The 19659-nt window shown below is 42.3% G+C and overlaps 2 protein-coding genes across 19 annotated transcripts in view; one reads left to right on the forward strand and one right to left on the reverse strand.

Annotated features, from left to right (window-relative positions):
• The window catches only part of LOC110706249, a 56454-nt gene extending 47769 nt beyond the window's left edge, over positions 1-8685 (reverse strand). For 17 of the 18 annotated variants that reach the window (XR_002508300.1, XR_002508298.1, XR_002508299.1 and 14 more), the window contains exons 1-3: positions 8481-8685; positions 7672-7777; positions 6556-6722 (exon numbers count right to left, since the gene is read on the reverse strand). The gene's annotated coding sequence lies outside the window, so the exon portion shown is untranslated. The remainder of the gene's footprint in view (positions 1-6555; positions 6723-7671; positions 7778-8480) is intronic. The other variant, XM_021884143.1, reaches the window with a different exon arrangement.
• A 7157-nt stretch (positions 8686-15842) lies between these two features.
• Positions 15843-18395, forward strand: LOC110706277. The gene has a single exon (XM_021884173.1). It carries the CDS (start codon positions 15843-15845, stop codon positions 18393-18395), a length of 2553 nt encoding a protein of 850 aa, XP_021739865.1.
• The last annotated feature ends 1264 nt before the right edge of the window (positions 18396-19659 follow it).

Raw genomic sequence — 19659 nt, forward strand, 5'->3', positions numbered from 1 at the left:
TCTAGGGTAGTTTTTTACCCTAAACATTTGCCCCTCACAGGTGCGACGTGGCTTAGCCACGTGTCACCTGTGACAAGTGCCAAGCTCTGGGGGAGTGACGGTTGGTCTACTTCCCGCCTCTTTCTCTCTCTCTTTTTTATATATTTTTTATTTTTTTTTTTGAATTTGAATTTGATGGTTGAGGCAGAAGGTGCCGGTTAACCTTCTGGGTTTCTCTATAAATAGAGGCAACCCACTCTCTCTTCCTTACTTTACAAATTTGCAAAAAAAAATTCATGAGAGCTCTGATATCGACTGCTTTTGTTCACAAAATTTTTTTTCTCACACATCCGGCTACCGTCTGTGTGTACTTCAAACCAAATCCTTAAAAACCGCCTGACCCTTCTTAGAACCTTTGCACTTTGCATTTGCTATACCCACAACCGCCTTCTACCGTCTGTGTTGTTTCTTAGCAACCTTTTCTTTCACCGCCTAAGGCATCTTTGCTTTCCTTTCAAAGCTTTCAACACACCCTTAGCCGGTCAAAACCGCTTTGGGTACTTTCAATCCCATTTTCAGAAAAACGCCTGGGTCCTCAAAGAAGCGTAGCAGATTTCAACAGAGGTACATCCGGAGTTCTGCCTGGGGTATCTACAAGAAGATTGGAGAAGTTTCGGCTGCTGTTGCAACTATAGTTCATCTCAGTTTTTTACAACTTGAAAATGGTACTATCTCTACCCATTGCAATTATTTTGCATTTTTTCGATTGTGTAGTTTGTATAGAATAAATGGGCTCCCCCATGACACACACGGCACAGCCTAAGACAGTGGTCAGCCGGCCACCTGGGACGGCTGAGTCTAGGACTAGGGATGTCGTCTAGGGGTGTTTGGACCACCCTTACTCTACTTCGAATCTGACCGTCTCTGTTCATGTGAAGGACAAAATGGCTTGGATTAGACGGACGACAATTGACCCTGACTACCAGTCCGATGATGCAGCTGTGGATCCGACCGCCTATGTCAATAGTAACCAAGCCGACAAACCGGCTGGGAATGTACCATGTTACACCCCGGGTGTGCCTAGTACACCTAGTGATGGTATTCTTGATGAGTTTGACTTAGACGGCGAGGAGTCCGGTGAAGAGTCCGGCTCTGATGAGTCTTCATCCGAATCAGCCGTTCCTATTGAGGAGGACGCCTAGAAGTGGCCGGCTGCTGGTAAAACAAATAAAGCATTCTCATTAATATACTTTATTTACAACAATTTACAAATTCTCAGAAGTAGTACTTTTTCAAGTTGTCTACATTCCAAGTTCTGGCTAGCCGCCTACCATCTGGGGTCTCCAGGCGGTAGGTGTCGCCTCTGATTTCTTCAAAAATCCGGTAGGGACCTTCCCAATTGGGGGTCAATTTCCCTTGTTCATTGGCCTTACCAGTGGCCTCCATTTTTCGTAACACAAATAACCGACTAAGGGGTGAGGAGCCTTATGCATGTTGCTGGGCTTGTACTTGAGCTTTGTCAAGCAATGATAGCTTATCAGGTTAGACGAGCTCCCGGTATCGATTTGGATCCGGCCAACTCGTTGATTGGCAACCTTACATTCGATGACAATGGGATCATCATGAGGCCGTCTGACCTTGCCTCGGTCCTTTTTCAGAGATAAGGACCTTAGGAAAGGCGTCTTTCGACGCCTAGCCCTCATCTACTGAGTTGACCAATTTCCTGGTGTTGTCCTTGGTACCCCGGATGGTAGGACCCCCACCCGCAAAACCGCCTGCTATAGCGAAGATTGTCTCTTCGTTTGTTTCAGAGTTGGCAGCCAGTGGTTTGGACGGGTGTCCCTTGTTTGTCTTGGGGGTACCCTTGGACTTGGGTAAGTAGAACTTCAAAGCCCCCTCATCAGCAAGACGGTCCAATAGCCGCTTGAGGCTATAGCAACCGTTGGTGCCATGGCCATCATCCTCATAGAATTGGCAGTACTTGCTCTTTTCCCGGCTGCTAACAGGACTTTTCACTGCTGCCGGTTTTTCAAGAGTCAACCGGTCTTTAATCTCCATGAGGATGGAGGAGCAGTCCTCGGTGAACTCATACTTTGGGACGTACGGTTCTGATTTTCTTCTGTTCTTCTGGGCCGGCTGACCAGATCGATCTGCTGCCCAGACTTCTTTTCTTTTCTTTTCTTCCTTCTTTGCCGGTTGGGATGGCCGGCTCACTCTCTTCTCGGACTTTTTACGGTCCGACGGATGCCTCACAGCACAAAGCTCCGTCACTTGTATATAGGCTTCAGCTTCCATTAATGCCTCTTGGAGGGTAGGAACCCTCTTCCTGACCAAGCCGAACTTGAAGGTCGACATGTCTTTCAGACCCTTGAAGAAGTCTGTGTAGGCAACATCGTCAGACAGCCCTTGGATCTGAATCCTCATCAGATTGAACCGCCAGACGTAGGACCTAAGTCCTTCCTTCTCCCCCTGCTGTATAGCCCCGAGATTGAGACTTGCCTTTTTGGCAGGAATGTTCATGGAGAAGTTTGACGTAAAAAAGTACGCCAATGTTTTGAAGTTGTTGACGCACCCGGCTGGCAAGTTGCCGAACCATTGTTGGGCTATGCCCTTCAATGTAGGCGGGAAGCACCGACACTAGGCGGCGTCATCCAACCCTTGTAAGTACATGGGGTTGGTGTAAGCCATTAGGTGCTATTCTGGGTTTGTGGTACCGTCATAGGTACCGACCAACACGTTTTTAACCTTGGTCGGCTGTGCCACCTCGGTTATTTCCCTGGAGAAAGCGGTTGGCTGTTCCCCAAGGTTAAGCTGCTGGAGTTGGCAGTCCATAGGCTAGACCGGTTGTGCCACCTGACCCCCGTAGAGGGCCGACTGCAATTATGGAGATCCATACGGCATGTACGGTGACCTGTATTGTACCGGCTGGATAATTTTAGGACCAGAACGTGCGGACGGGCCGCGCGATTGACTCTCTTTGTTTGACTCCGAATGCCTTATGGAAGCATTTCGGAAACTGTCTAGGTAGGTCGACGTTGAAGCCGACGCGAATAGCTGTTGATTTCTCTTTTCTTGGATGAACATCTGGGCGTCAGAGTAAGTCTTCTTTGATCCATCAGGCTGTCTCAAGGAAACAAAGATTTGAGACGTCGATCATGGGCCATCCGCCACCTTTGGTTTCGGGTGAGGGGTAGGCACACGATCTTTCAGTGCCCTCTTCCCGGAGGAAGGAAGCTTCTTGGCCAACTGACCCTTATGAGAGCCCGAGGACTTGTTTAGAAGGTTCTTCATCTCGCCCTTGAAACTTGTCATGAATTTCACAAGTTCTTCTCTCGTGACAGGAGCAGCACCTTCTGCCGGCTGGGTTGCCCCAGTCGGCCTGCCAGTTGGGCTGCTTGGAGCAGTCTTGCTTTCACCCCGCTCCTTTATTTCTTTGGAGCGGATGTGTTTTGTTCTGAAGGACCCGTCTTGGACCACATAGGTGTCGACTTCATAGTCGTCACTACTGTCTTGGTCCGGCTGGACCTCAGGCTCAACCATAAGTCGTTTTCCTTCAATAGTAGGTACAGGTTTAGAAGTCATCAAGGAAGTACTCTCCCCACAGATGGCGCCAAATGTTTCGGGGTTTTTGGAGTCCATCGGCACAGTTACAATCCCTAGTATGCGTAGCCGACGCATATACCTGCAAAATAACGAAGACTCCGGTTGGTGGGAGCTCCTCCTCTGACGATCAAGTTAGTATACGTCCGGAGTAGTAAATTGTACGAAAATGGTAAATACTTATCTCTGATTCAGAGAGAATTCTGCAATGAATATTGCTCGCTTTGTGTGTTTTGTATTTATGGGTGAATTTATGAATGCCCAATAAATGAGGTTTGGTCCACTGTTTATAGTGGGGGAACCTGTCTCTCACCAAGGGTTCCATGGACACGTGTCACTAGGGGATTGGAGCCCTGTAGGCCTCTGAGAGGCTACCATGTGTTAAAGGGCCATTGGGCCACGTGTCTAGGGTAGTTTTTAACCTTAAACAAGAACCCTAGAAGGAATGTAATCGGTTAGTGGTGTTATTTTGTGAGGCTTGGACCGCTGTAAAGTGATTGAAGTTGTATTGTTTAAATGTTATGTTGTAGGCCCCAAATTTGTATGTTGTGAAGGCTTTTGCAACTACAGTGCAGAAGTTTGATGACTCTAGGAAGAAGGTGGTCAATGAAATGGGTTTTGGAGGGTTGTTACGTATACCCCTGACTTTTGTACCCCGGAAGTTTGTGTACTGGTTGTTGACAAGGGTGATGGGTGATGGTTCCATAACTTTTGGAGATGAGTGTGTGCTTCCCTTGAGTCCTGTGCAGGTCGAGTACGTACTTGGGATTCCCATGGGGTCGAAGGAATTGCACTAGGCGAAAAAGGCAAATAGGCACCGGTTCAAACCCCCTCTTTGACACCGGTTTTGAACAGTTGGATATTTGAGGGATGCCAAATCTCTGAAGATTTGGCACCGGTTCAAAACCGGTGGCTATTTAAAGATTTGGCACCGGTTAACCGGTGCTAAATACCCTCTTTGGCACCGGTTAACCAGTGCTATTTACTCATGGCGCACTTTTTTTTTTTTTTTTTTTTTTAATTTCAATACAATATGCACCGGTTTTGACTCAGAACCGGTGCCAAAAGTCCCAAATTTTTTTTAAAAAAAAAACCTTTTAGCACCGATTCTTTACCAAAATCGGTGCTAAAAATACCCCAAAAAAAATAAATTTTTTTTATTTATTTTTTTTGAATTTTTTTCACTTAAATTGTACCAAATACTTATATATAATCATAATATACATAAAACACATATATTTTCTTCAATAACTTGTAATATTACACTTTTAAAAACTGAAAAAAAAAAATACAAAGTACACAATCAAAGATAGGAGGCAGTAGCAGCACTAAAGTAGCAGCAACAACATCAAAGATAGGAGGCAGTAGCAGCACCAACATCAAAGATAGGAGGCGGTAGCAGCAACGTAAAAGCAGCGATAGCATCAAAGATCAATAAGGCAGCAACAACAAAGGGAGTAGCAGTATAGGGAGAAGTAGAGGCAGCAACGTGGAGAGCAGCAACGTGGAGAGCTGATCCACTCTCTTGTGAAGAGGCAGCATTGTGGTAAAGGAAATGCAATTCACAGCTTCAACTAATGTAGTTATGTGACAGTAGGTTAACTGATCCTTTATAAGGACAGGATCCAGAAAACTATAGTTAAAAAAAAAGACTCACATGACTCACATTTCTGAGCCCAAACAAACAAGTCCAACATCAATATGAGCAACAAAGAAAAAGCAAAAAAAGATAAAAGATAGCAGATGCATCATTGATAACACTCTAGAACCAAAATCAAGCGATTAATCACATTTCAGAAATCAGATTGCAGAACCAGATTACAGATTTTTTTTCCTCTGTAAACCAAGAAGCCCAACCAGATTGCAGAAATCAGCTCCATCATTCATCAACAGAAACCGTAAATTTCATCAAAAGAAAGCAAATAATTCATGAATCAATCAGGGGGGTTTTTTTCATCCAAAAACTTCTCAAACTGTGTTACCTCAACGGACAAACCAGAGCAAATCACAGTGAGAAGTTGTACGTGAAAGTGAGTCCCTTCATCATATGGATTATCCTAGTGTAACTATTTACGGCCAAGGGACTCAAGGCATTATGATATCTATAGCACACATCTTTAAAATTCAAAGAATGTATTCATTTAAAGTGACAATTCATAAACCACTTGGATCAGCATAGGTAAAGGCAGAGACTCAACATGCGCAGCAACAACAACACAAGCTGAGCATAGTCAGTAACAATAAAAAAGGCTGACTAAAGGAAACAACAACACAGAATGAGCATATGAAACAAAAACAATACAGGCTGAGCAGAGTAACAAATAGCTGCACAGGGTGGGACTGCAATCTAATCGAGCAATAACACAATTAAAATAGTTACATCTATCCAAATGCTCAACAAGAGAAAATTATTTATTTACAACTAATAACATCTTCTCAACCTTATGATCTTGTTATGCATCCACAGCAACAATTTAACATCAAAAATACCCCATCGTCACTAAAAGGCGGTTGCTATAGGCGATATGAAGGGCCGAACAAAAACAATCAGCCTTCATAATCGAAATGCATTGCAAAGAAAGCTAACTAAATTCAGCAATCCATTAATTTAATCAGCAATGAATCAAACGATGTTAGGAGGAATTTCTTGTCAACATTTTACTAGAAAATTTGATCGATATCTTCCCTAAATTTGATAAATACAAGTAGATTCAAAATTCGCAATGAAGTAAATTCAACACATGTAAAACGAGGAATTCAAATGTCAAATTGCAAAGATCAACGAACACCAACACAAATATCACCAAAATCCATCCTTGCCAGCAACTGAAGTTACTGGCATACAGTCACAACCACAAACAAATCATCCACTCTAAACATGCTTCTATTTATAAAAAAAAAAGAAAAAAAAGAAAAAAAAGAAAAAAATAAATAAACGGAATGATAAATAAATTAGGGTTTCACAGAGACACTTACCCATCAGCTACAGTTGGGGAAAGAACAACTTCCAACTCATCTTCTGAGTCCTCAATAGGGCCTCCATCCTCCATCCTCCATCTAAGTCTGCAAAGTCTCCACTTCGAGCCTCAAGATCAACCATAGGTAGGGCAGCACCTCCAACCACAAGCTGGGCATCAGAGAGTCTAATTTATATTCAGCTACAATTGCAAAGCAAATGTCACCTTAAATCAATAATTCTTATAACTTTTGAAGCAACAATCAGCCAAATCAAACCCTAATTTCAAGTTCCACAAATTCTTCAAAAAATGATATTAAATTAGGTCTAATTACTAAATTCACTAATAAAACCCTAAATTCAAACCCAGCTAATCCTCACCAAAACAAACAATCAAACATCCAATCAAACAAAACAATGAGAATTTAGGTAAACAGTATCCAGAACAAAAAGGAAAATTATACTCCCCGCATACCTACAATAACTTTTCACTGTCATTTTTTTAGGTGTTCCAATACAAACTTTGCACTTCATTTTTCTTTCTCCATCCTCTCTTTTCCAAAGATTTTTAGGGTTTCCTCATCCACATTCAAGATTTTAAACCAAATTTCACGAACTATTCCTAATCTCTATGTCGATCTTTTTTTATTCAGTTAATTTTGGAACGGAGAAAGTATATGCAAAGCCGGGGTTGTTTTGGGGCGTCCATATATAATTCAAAACCATTTGTTTTGTATTTCAGCAAATTCAGACAAGATAAAGGTTCATTATAAATGCATAAATATATAGCTAGCAGTTTTTAAATTATATAGTTCAAAACCATTTGTTTTTAAATGAAGTTTTTAAATGCATAAATACAAATTCAGATAAGATATAATTTGGAACTTTTAATAAGAAAAAAAATAGATCGTGCATACATTATTTTGGCCACTCGAAAGCAACTACTCTCAAAATTTTTATGCAACAAGTAGCCACAGATATTCAGATTGATGGGGCAATGGCACACTAGTTACAAGAAAGAATGAATGTTGTTCAAACAATACCATTGTAACTAAAAATATTCTATGTTAAGGCAAAGCAGCACTGCCTGAGGGAATGAAGATACAACCAAGCTTTTTAACAAGAATAACCCTGACCTTTGTTTTGATATACACTCTTCAACTGTTCCTTTGCTCGATGGACCTTTGATTGAAGGTAAAAGCTCCCTTGCTTAGCATTCCTCTCAAATAAAACGTCGTACTTCTGCACAAGTCAAAATATATATGACAAGGAGAACTATGCAATAGGATAATTAAAGCTTAAAAATCACGTCTGCTTTTATATAAATACATTGTTTAAAAGGTGAACGAACACTGACTTTCACAATTTCCGACGATTAATCAAAACTTTCAAGTATTTACAAAATCAAAATTTAGGGTTTCAAGTTTCAACTAACAACAAAGAGAGCTCATAATCGTGAAAAAAATCACTAATAATCCATAATAAACCCAGAAATCCGCCATTAAAACCAGATCCACCAACAACACCCCCTGCCACCACCACCGTCACACTCCAATCAGCAACACCACTCTCATCAGCACCATCTAACCACCGCAACCCCCACCTAGCCACCCGAACTCACCACTGGCCCACCTGAAACACCACCACCATTGTACCCTACCCTAACCACTCGAATCCAAGAAAAACCCAGAAAACGTAATAAAATTCTAGAAAACCGTAAAAAACGCAACAATAATGAACCAAGAAAAAACCAAAAAAAATTAAGAAAAACAAGAAAACCCTAGAAATTTTTAACCCAGAAAAACTCAGAAACCCAAAGAAACCCAAAACCAAAAAAAACCCAAAGAACCCAGAAAACTCAAAACCCAGAAATCCAAAAAAAAACCAGAACCCAGAAACCCGCAATATTACATCAACTAAACCCAAAAAAATCAAGGCAATTTACCACTTGGTTCTAATGACGGTGGCTGATGCTTGCGTGGTTCGAATCATTGACGGCGACGACGATGAGAGATGAGAGAGAAGGAGAGAAGAACGAGAGATCGAAGATCGGAGATGAACGAAGAAAAGTGAGAAAAGAAAACGAAGAGAGGAGAGAGGATGAAGAACAGATGAGTACAAAGAAGATAGAGGAGTACAGAGAAGAGGGAAAAGAGAGGAGAGAAAAGAACAAATGAGAGAGGAGATCAGAGAACGAAAAGAGGCGGAGAGCAAAAGGGTTTATACTCGAATATTTTTTTTGGTTTTTTTTTTCTTTTTTTAATTTGCACCGGTTTGAACCGGTGGTAATGATAGGGGCGTAAAAATATAATATTTATATCTATTAAACACTTGATTTTATATTGGTATTTGATGGTTTAAAGGTATATTACGTAATTTTCTTATTTAGACACGAGTAACTACTATTTATTCTTATTGTTTGTAGGAAGAAGATTATGGTAGCAAAATACATTTGACCACAGCTCGGATCAAAAGAAGCATAGCTCACAAGACTAAAGTAAGTCACATATATTAAGCCCAATGATGTTTGAGTGCAAATAGCCACGTTGGCCTTGAGGTACACCAACATGTCACTCAGCCAACACAAATAAAAAAAAAGCAGCAGTGAAGAGTTCATCTCAATACACTTGTGGGTATCAAATATCAGCGTAGAGAAGAAAAAGATAAAAATCAGATAATTATTGGAGCGAAATACTCGGAGCTACGGAGTGGAATGAAAAACGAGTTTTCTTATCTTTTGGTTTTGGGAGTTCCGTATTTTCAAGGCAGCGAATTACGGAGGGGAGAATTGGATTTTTAAGGAGGAAAAATTGAGGAAAAAAGGAAAAAAAAAAACAGCAACATCAAACTCAGGGGAGTGAAGAACAGCGAAGGAGGCTGATTGGGTTGCTTTCTATGCTAGCGAAGCTGCTGCAAAGTAGCAAAGCAGCAGCGGTCAAGCAGAGCAGCGACGGTGAAGTAGCTGAGCAACGGTGAAGCGAAGGAGAGGACGGCGAAGTCGAGATGACTTATCTGCTCCATAATCCTTCGATTGCTACAGGGATAAAGGAGCTTTTCTTGTCTATTAGGTTGGCAGAATAAGGGACTTCGTTGGAGGGTGCTATTTCATTGATTTGGTATTCTGGATCCTATTTTTTTTTTTAGTTTACAATTCTTGCATGTGTATTCCAATAGTTGGATTTGGAGGTAGTTTATTTCTGTTCATCTACATTAGTAGTAGATTAAGAAGTAACTTCAAGTATTATAGGATTCATACTTGTTTATATTTATTTCCTGATTTCCTTTAAGTAATATGATTTATATAGCTTTCATTGTTATACTTTTACTTTTCAGTATGTTAGGCTAGATTATTAGTGGGTACGGAGATATATTATACATTGGATGATTGTGTTGTGAGAATAAGAATGTGGTAATTAGACAGTAGTATGTTTATTTCTTGATTGGATTGGTATTCTGTTTTATTGGTATGAATTGTCAGATTATATATTACAGACCGGCCATCTTTAGTATAATTTATTAGTTTAATTGCTAGAGTATTATCTTGTGATTCGTAATTGTCTGGGTTACTACTCCTTAATAGAACTAAGATATTTGATAGGTAACTAAAACTTGTGCGATGCTTATGATTACCAACCCTTTAAGTTGCACGAATCTGAGTTTGTGAGATATGTGACTTAAGTTAGCTACTTCCTAATTATTAATGCTACTAATTATTCGAGTCTAGAGAGCTTGTTATAGATTGTTAGTTAGTTAGACAATATTCTAAAAGCTTGTTTAGTTTATTTGCACTTAAGGGAAGTTTTGAATTCTAGTCGGTGTTCATTAGTTAACATCAAGATATGCATAATTTATGTTATTCGATGAACAATTTATATTCCAATGCTATAATATATCTCCCGATCCCTATTTTGTCATTCTTGATTTTGATCATTTAATTTTGTCAGTTTTATTTCCCCGTACTCATTTTGTTTTCGAGTCCATAGTTTATATTTTAGATCATTTAAGTCCATCTTTAAAACAGGGGTTTCTAACATTCGCAAGGAATAGTTTGATAAATCCAATTCTCTGTGGGATCGACCCTAGCTTACCCTACTACATTTTAGGAGGTTTTAGTTAGGTTTATTTTTTTAGACACGCGACAGTCTTACCAAATTTTGGCGCCGTTGCCGGGGAATTGGCCTTTTATTACATTATTACCTGTGTTTTTGCTAACTTTTCCTACTAACTTGTCCTCTAGTTCCTTGTTTGTGTATGTGTGACAGAAGTTCGAAGAATCAAAGATTAACGGAATTTGCAGCAAGGAACCAGGAACTTATAATTCATCCTTTTTCTACTTTCCCTGTAGCTAAAAGGGCTCGTGCTCAAATACTGGAGCAAGCTCGTCATATTCCGTTACCTCATAGTGAAAGTTCATTTTCGGACGAGGAGGGTTAATATATTTTTGAGATGGGTTATCAAACACTAAAGCAGCTCGCAGCTCCAACGTTTGATCCAAATTTATTATGCATAGTAGACGATGAGGCAGAAATTGAGATCAAGCCGGGGTTGATTAGAGCTCTTCCCACATTTTCAGGTTTCCGTAATACAAACTCCTTGGGTTCGGTTCACATGAATGAGGCTAGAATATTTTTGAAGGAATTTCACATAGCATGTGCGGGGATGAAACCGGCTAGTGTCACCCTCGACCAACTCAAGTTAAAGGCATTTCCTTTTGCCTTGCTGATGCTGCTAAGGAGTGGTTATTTGAAGTACCTGCTGGAACCATCACAACATGGGGGGGATCATTGCCTTGATCCCAAAGGGAAGCCTTGAGGCCTCGGTCCCCACCTCTCCTAAACTGCCACAAGGGTAGCTGTGCTGGCAGCCTGCCCTGGTTGCTAAGGTTGCCAGCATGCACTTCCAACACGCACTGTCTCAGCACGCCCAGCATATGCTTGTTGCGTGATGCTGGGTTGCTGGGCGCTGCTTAGCGTAGTGCTGCTGCCTAGCCAACGCACACACACGCATAGCCTTGCTAGCTGGTGCGTAGTGCTGGCCCAAGGCATTCGCACTCAGCGTATAGCCAACATGCGTGCTGCTAGCGAGCCACGCATGCTGGGCATTGCCTCGCCAACCACACGCACAAGCACGCTATTGCTTGTTGTTGTGCTAGCGATGCACACACACATAGCGATGCTGCCTAGTGTTGTTCTATGTGCTGCGATGGTGCGATGAGCGATGCTAGGCCTTGCCTAGCGCCAGCGCCTAGCATGCAAGCAAGGCCTAGCCTTGCGATGCTTGGGCGCATGGCTTGCTAGCATATGCGCAAGCACCTAGCACGCCTACCATGCTAAGCTTGCGATGAACTAGCCTAGCCTAAAACTCACATAGCTAGGCCAATGTGATGCTACGGATATACTCGTACTTGTTGCTTGTGATTTTGCGACGCTCGGTCTCGATGCCTTAGGCTCGATATCTGACGTTTGTGTTCGTAAAACTCCGACGACTCATCGAATCCTTCACATTGATTCGTCGTCTCGAATCGGTTATTCGATTGGGTTCGACCCGAAGGGTTTAGTTAATATTAAGCTGTAATATTAATTGTACCTTAATATTACTGATCGGAAGCGGCCTCCACCTAGGCATTCCGATCACTTGACCTTACTGAAGAATTAGCTCTGTAATAATTTTGAACCCTCTATTAGAATAATACACTTGTTGGAAGTACACCGTTCCTTTCAGTATCCGCTTCCCCCTCCATGATGTAATAAAGGTTATGCATCGAGGATATGGCCTGGGAGTGTGGCAGTTGACCCCAAATTCTTGGGTTAACATTCTAGGCTACATTGCCGCCTGTGAGATACAAGACCTCCAACCCGGCTGGGAGGCTTTTGTCCATATGCACTACACTTTGACCACCTACCCTAATTATTTGATGACCTTAGACAAACTACCTAAGTTTTCTTATTGGAAGAACGGGTTTTACCTGGTTTCTGCCCCAAACGGCGAGATAACTTTGAGCATTGTTGTTACAATAAGAAGCCGGATCTATTGGGTCAGAAATGTGCTCTGCCAAAGGTTCAGGATGAGGATTTTGAGAAAATAATAGAGCCGGGGTTCTTTGAGCTTACAACCACTCCCCTCTCAACTAGCGAGTTAATAAGTTTACCCAAGAATTGGGTACCAAAGCATGAATGACTATGAGATGAGGCTTCTTGTTCGCCTGTGGCCAGAGCACAATGTTTGATAGACGTATGTAGAGCATGCATCCGGGAATCTTTATGCTGCCTTTATAGTTTTGCAATAGTGTAATTATTGTTTGATTTCTAACAAGCGGTTCTTTTTGCAGAAATCACCAGGAAGATATTGTAATAAATGCAATTAACAAGCAAAACATAATTAAACATAAGTAAGGATAAAAGATTATACCTTTGACGCGTGCGTCGCTCAACAATGAGCTCTTACTTGAACCCCGAAAATACGAGGTCTCCAACGGGATCGTACCCTCGAACCCGACCCGAGCGTCCTAAGTCTCGAAGGTTAATCGAGACCCGGACAAATAAAACTATGAGTTTTACGAATTAAGGTTTACTCAAATCAAGAGTTGCCTTTTAATTCCACTCAAGGTTGTTCCTTCCTAAATACCCAAACTTTGGTATTTATAGGGAAATGAACCCTTGATCTTCATTTCCCAACCAATGTGGGAGAATGAATAATTTTGATAATTAATTTAATTCCAAAATAAATTAATAATCAAATCAATCACAATGCAACAAGTGTCAAGGGGAGAGAGAGAGTTAGGTGAGGACCATGAATCTTTTGGGGGACCATTGTCTTGCTCCCCAAGGCATGCTCCAAGCCTTTGGTCCCCACTCACCTAAAACCGCCTCAAGCAATGGGGTGAGCTGGCTGCTTGCTTTGCTGGCCAGCTAGCACAGCTAGCCCAGCAAGCACAGCTAGCTGGCTAGTGCTGCTTGCTAGCTTGCTGTGCTTGGTGCTGCCAAGAGAAAGCACGCACGCCAGCACACAGCTATGCGAATGCTCGGTGCTACATTGCGAGGCTGCAAGGCGATGGTGCACACGCATGCGCCTAGCACTGCGATGGTGCTGTGTGTGGTGCTAGGGTTGCAATGGCGCCTAGGCATCATGCTAGGGCTGCGATGGCACCTAGGCATCATGCTAGGGCTGCGAGGGCGCCTAGGCATCATGCTAGGGCTGCGATGGCGCCTAGGCATGATGTTAGGGCTGCGATGGCGCCTAGGCACTCTTGCCTCGCCTAGCACACCATGGTGTGCCTAGCACACACATGGTGCGCCTGGGCTTTGATCAGTGGCCATTTGGCCCACTTTTCTACTTCGTTTCTTCCCCGATTGAGCCCTTTGTTTGCCCTTTTTCCTCTATTTTAGCTTAGTTTTGTTATTATTGAGCATATTTGTTACTTGGAGTGGTTTTGAGTCATTTTTGGCTCATTTCCTAAGGTTTTATTCCCTCTCCTTTAACCCATTTCAATTTGCTCCTATTAGAACCTTTCCTATGATTTGTGTTTTCCATCTTACAGGTCCTCCCGTGGCTAAGAAAGCAAGGATTGGATGCAAGGATTAGGCATGCTTTGGAGTCAAAGGGATTGGAGCATTAGAGCCCAAAATATGAAGGAAAGAAGAGTTCAGAGCGGGCGCTCTAGATATGGAGCGGGCGCTCTGTATTCCTTGCTGCAGAAAAACCAAGTACCCAACCCTCAGAGCGGGCGCTCTAATGTTGAAGCGGGCGCTCTAGCTCCCAGAATAATCAGAGCATTTTCTGCGAGACTTCAGAGCGGGCGCTCTGGCCTTAGAGCGGGCGCTCCGTGTTCCCCTGACCGATTTGAACTCTGCTACACGCGTAGGCCGACGGCTCTAATTATTTTACTCTGCACGTGATGCCTAAAATTTTGGGCCTTGATTTGGGTTAGGTTTTAGAGGAGGGTATAAATACCTCTCTTCCTTGTAATTGGGGGGAGAGAGGTATGTAGAGATAGAAAATCAGATTTCAGCTTATTGTTTTTTTTCTTTCTTTTGCACTTTAGATTAGTTAGGGTTTAGTTCCTCATTAGATCTAAAACACTACTCTTGTCACTCTCTTTCATTTTCAATCCAAGATTAAATCTTTTGGTATTATTTCTATCCCTACTCTTTATTTATTGCTTTATTTATCTATTTTAATTAGTTTTAGCTTATCTTTAGTTGTTATTTCAAGTCATAGAATAGTTTAATATCTTAGTTGCCTCCTTGTTTAAACTTGCAATTTCTGGTTTTGATCCTTTATTTTCTTGCTATTAGTATAATATTATCCTTATTTGCTTAGATTTCATGCTATTTAGAATAGATTACAAGTAGACTTAACATATTCTCTTCAAAGTTAACTTCTTTAGTAAAGTTTAATCATCCTATTTTCTGGTTTTAGCCATGTTTCTCTCATTAAACTTAGTTTTTGCTTTTGTTAATGTTCTTGTGTGCTTTGGTATGACCCTTCCTTCTCTAGGCTAGGTTTCTAGCTAGGGGAGGGGGAAATGATGAACTAATGATGAAATGAATGATATGTGGTGCAAGATTGGGTAGATTGAGAAGTTTTTCAATTGATTCCAACCTAGGTTTTAGTTGTTAGGAATTAGAGATTGATCACCTCTAAGACCCTATTTTGTGTTGCATGCTAGTTACGCGAGAGTGAGCTTGTATGTGATGATGACTAGGTTAGGGATGACCTCGACCACCGAGGCGGGGTTGGGTAGGCGGTGTTTAGGTGAGCCCGAGAGGGAATCCTAGATGTTGGACCATAGGCCCCAATTGTTTGGTTGACCGATTGAACCATTCTTGTTGCCTCTAATTGTTGAAATCATTGTTAGTTAGGAATTCTCCCCTATCCCCTAGTGTTTGCTATTCCTTGATTTTCGAAGTTTTATACCTCTGCTTGTTGCTTGTTAATTTAGTTCTTAGTTTATTTGTTTCCCTAGTAGCTATAGATAAATCCATCAAAAATTTATTCCTCCCTTTTCAATTGACTTATAAGTGATCTAAGCAAGAGACGTTTGACCTTCCCTGAGGATTCGACCCCTCTTCCACTATGCTACCTTTGGTTAGTTTAGGACGTGGGTTTTCTTTTTATTCTTGACTCGACCTTTAGGAACTAACGACACCTAGGGGGCCGATCAAGTTTTGGCGCCGTTGCCGGGGAACGGCAACATTGTTTATTGCTTAGTTATCTTGTTTTTCAATTGTTTTCTACTTCTATCCTTCTATTTTTCATTTATTTCTCTGTTGTTGTCATTCGCTAATTGTCTGCTTAGCTGTGTTGAATGCTTAGAAGATCACAGGGACCACCTACTCACGACCTCGATCTCGACATTGACCGCACTCTAAGGCGAGTGAGGAGACTATTTGTTAAACAAACGGGTGAGGAGGAGGAGTTCTTTGATTCTTCTAGTGATATTTCTTCAGACATGGGGGATGCCAATGGCGCTCTTTTTGGTGACTTTGGTAATCCGGGTAGTCATGAATTGCAATGTGGGATTCTACTTCCTACAACGGAAACAAATTTCACTATCCACCCGCACTACACTCAAATGGTGCGTGGAGATCAATTTTCTGGAGCAGCTCATGAAGATCCGATAGAGCATTTGGACAAATTTCTCGAGACATGTGCTTTACTCCAAACCAACCAAGTCACTCAAGAATACATCCGGATGCACCTTTTTTGGTATTCGCTCACAGGCAAGGCTTATAGGTGGCTCAAAAACCTAAAGCCCGGCTCGTTGGCCTCATGGAGAGACACGGCCAAAGCTTTCTTGAACAAGTTCATTCCCGAAGACAAATCAACCGAATTGAGGCAGAAAATTTCATCATTTAGGCAAGAAAGGTATGAATCTTTGGGGGAAGCTTGGGACCGGTTTAAAGAGTATGTGAGAGCTTGCCCACACCATGAGTTTGACAAGCAACTTCTCATCAAGTTCTTCTATGATGGTCTTGACGACATACCCAAGCAAAATTTGAATTCCGGATGTGGTGGACATATTAGCAAGGTGCCTCAAGCTCAATTGGAGGACACCATAGAGGAAGTTGTGAGGTACTATTCTACGAGTGGTGGAAGAAGAAGAGGTGAAGAGAGAGCTTCGGGCAAATTCGAGCTTGATCAAGGTTCACTCAAGGCTCTTATGGAACAAGTCATTGACAAGAAGCTGGGAAATAGCCAAGGGTCTTCATCTTCCTCCACCAATCAAGTACACTCTTTCTCTTGTGAGAATTGTGGGGGTACCAACCATGATATATCATATTGTGGTGGTCGAGACCCCGAACATGTAGCGGCAATGGGGTACATGAACAATCAACGTGATAATTGGAGAGCCCCCAATGCCAATTATGGTAGTAGATTTCAAGATGCAAGTGGCCCAAGCCACAACACGGGTCAAATGGCTCCCTTTCCAAATCCAAATGCTAGCAATCACCCTAGAGCACCATTCAAGCAAGGACCACCCAACCAATTTCAGAATTTCCAACCCAACCCTTCCATGCAAAATGATCCTAATCAACAAATGCTCATGGAAACTCTCAATAGAATCCAATCAAGCCTATCCGCCATGGATCAAAGAATAACCAATAGTAAGCGAAAAGCGGATCAAAGGCATCAAGAGGTCACCGCACATCAAAAGATGATGGATAATCAAGTGGCTCAACTCGCCGAGAGGGTGACCAATCTAGCCAATGAGAAGCTCCCGGGCCAACCTACTACCAACCCGGCTACCACCCATCATATCAAAGCTATCTCTCTTAGGTCCGGAAAGTCTTATGAGGGGCCTAGGAGTGATCATCCGGAGCACAACAAGGAGGGTGAAGAGCAAGTGGTTGAAGAGGTCAATGGAGATAGCCAAGGTCAAATAATTGACAATAGTGTTGAAGGAAGCATTGAGAAGAAGAAGGGTGAAGGTAGTGAAAAGAGCAAGGAAGTTGGGAAAGACAAGCAACCATCAACATCTTATCAACCATCAAGGTTTGAACCACCACCGCCTTATCCCGAGAGGATTGTTGAGAGGAGATTGAATGACAAGTACAACAAGTTTATGGCTATGCTCAAGTCACTTCACATCAACATTCCATTCCTTGAAGCCATGACTCAAATTCCACCCTATGCAAAATTCCTCAAGGAACTCCTCTCCAACAAAAAGAAGCTAAGTGATGAGTGTATCACTCTTCCTCATCAAGTTAGTGCCCTAGTGCAAAGAACCTTGCCTACCAAGCAATGTGATCCGGGAAGCTTCACTCTTCCGGTCAAGATTGGTGATATGGAGACCACGGGTGCATTAGCCGATCTTGGGGCAAGTGTGAGCCTCATGCCACTATCCATTGCAAAGAAGCTCAAGTTCGAGATGATACCTTCAAGAAAGGTGATTCAATTAGCCGACCGGTCCACAAAATTCCCATGCGGTGAGTTAGAAGACGTTCCTATCAAGATTGGGAATTTGTTTGTGCCTTGCGATTTTGTGGTGATGGATATGGAGGTGGACCCTCATACTCCTCTTATCCTTGGAAGAGAGGCACTCAAGACCATGGGAGCGGTCGTCAATTGCAAAGATAATACCATTACATGTGAGGTGGCCAATGAGAAGTACAAGTTTGAATTCTCAAAGACTTTGAAGCAACCTATGGTAGAGAAGATTTGGCGGGTGGACTTGGTGGACTCCGAACTTGATGAATTGGTGAAGTCTCATGAGGTAATTAAAGACAAGGGTGATGAAGACCTCCCATGTGAGGAGGTGGGTGAAGGAGAATCTTTGTGTGCCTTGGAGGTTGAAAGCCTTGAAGGTGAAACTCATCCCGAGACTCAAGGAGCCGTGGATGAGCTCCCATCGATCTAAAGTGAGTCTAAGGAGGAGAGTTCCACGCCTCCTCCCAAGGTAGAACTAAAACCCCTCCCTCCTTCTCTCAAATATGCTTATTTGGATGATGATTGCTTACATCCTATTATTGTCAATGCTAACCTCGATGACACCTCATTGCAAAAATTAATTGAGATTTTAAAAAAATATAGGAGTGTTATCGGGTATAGCATTGATGATATTAAGGGGATTAGCCCTAGCTTGTGTATGCATCGCATTCATCTTGAGGATGATCATGCCTCTTCCATTGAACCTCAAAGGCGGTTGAATCCGACTTTGAAAGAAGTGGTTAAGAAGGAAATCCTCAAACTACGTGAAGCGGGGATCATTTATGCTATCTCCGATAGCAAATGGGTGAGCCCGGTTCATGTGGTTCCCAAAAAGGGAGGCATGACCATCATACAAGATGACAAGGGGAATGATATCTCCACCCGCACTGTCACGGGGTGGAGAATGTGCATTGACTATAGGAGGCTTAATAAAGCCACTAGAAAAGATCATTTCCCCTTGCCATTTATCGATCAAATGTTGGAAAGGTTGGTGAAGCATTCACACTATTGTTTTCTTGATGGTTATTCGGGTTTCTTTCAAATCCCAATTCACCCGGATGACCAACATAAAACAACCTTCACTTGTCCATTTGGGACATTTGCCTACCGAAGGATGCCCTTCGGATTGTGCAATGCCCCATCGACTTTCCAACGATGTATGACAGCAATCTTTTCTGATATGATCGAAAATGCAATAGAAGTTTTCATGGATGATTTCAGTGTTTGTGGTTCGTCTTTTGACCTATGCTTGCACAATCTCGAAAAGGTTTTAAAGAGGTGTCAAGAGACGAACCTTGTGTTGAATTGGGAAAAGTGCCATTTTATGGTCGAGGAGGGCATTGTCCTCGGGCATAAAGTGTCCATTAATGGTATTGAGGTAGATCCGGCAAAGGTCTCGGCGATAGAAAAGCTACCCCCACCATCATCGGTGACCGGGGTACGTGCCTTCTTGGGGCACGCCGGCTTCTATCGCCGATTTATCAAAGATTTTGCACAAATAGCGAGACCTTTGACGAGTTTACTTCAAAAAGAGGTGGAGTTCAAATTCGATGATGCTTGCACTAAGGCATTTGAAACCTTGAAAAATGCTTTAGTGAATGCGCCTATAGTGCAAGCACCGAATTGGGAACTCCCGTTTGAACTAATGTGTGACGCGAGTGATAATGCAGTTGGAGCAGTCCTTGGGCAAAGGA

This window comes from Chenopodium quinoa, unplaced genomic scaffold (assembly GCF_001683475.1).
Source record: "Chenopodium quinoa cultivar QQ74 unplaced genomic scaffold, ASM168347v1, whole genome shotgun sequence".
In the NCBI taxonomy this organism is placed as follows: Eukaryota; Viridiplantae; Streptophyta; class Magnoliopsida; order Caryophyllales; family Amaranthaceae; genus Chenopodium; species Chenopodium quinoa.

Coding starts and splice junctions, on each gene's coding strand:
- LOC110706277 (XM_021884173.1), top strand. CDS start 15,843: ATGCTTAGAAGATCACAGGGACCACCTACTCACGACCTCGATCTCGAC.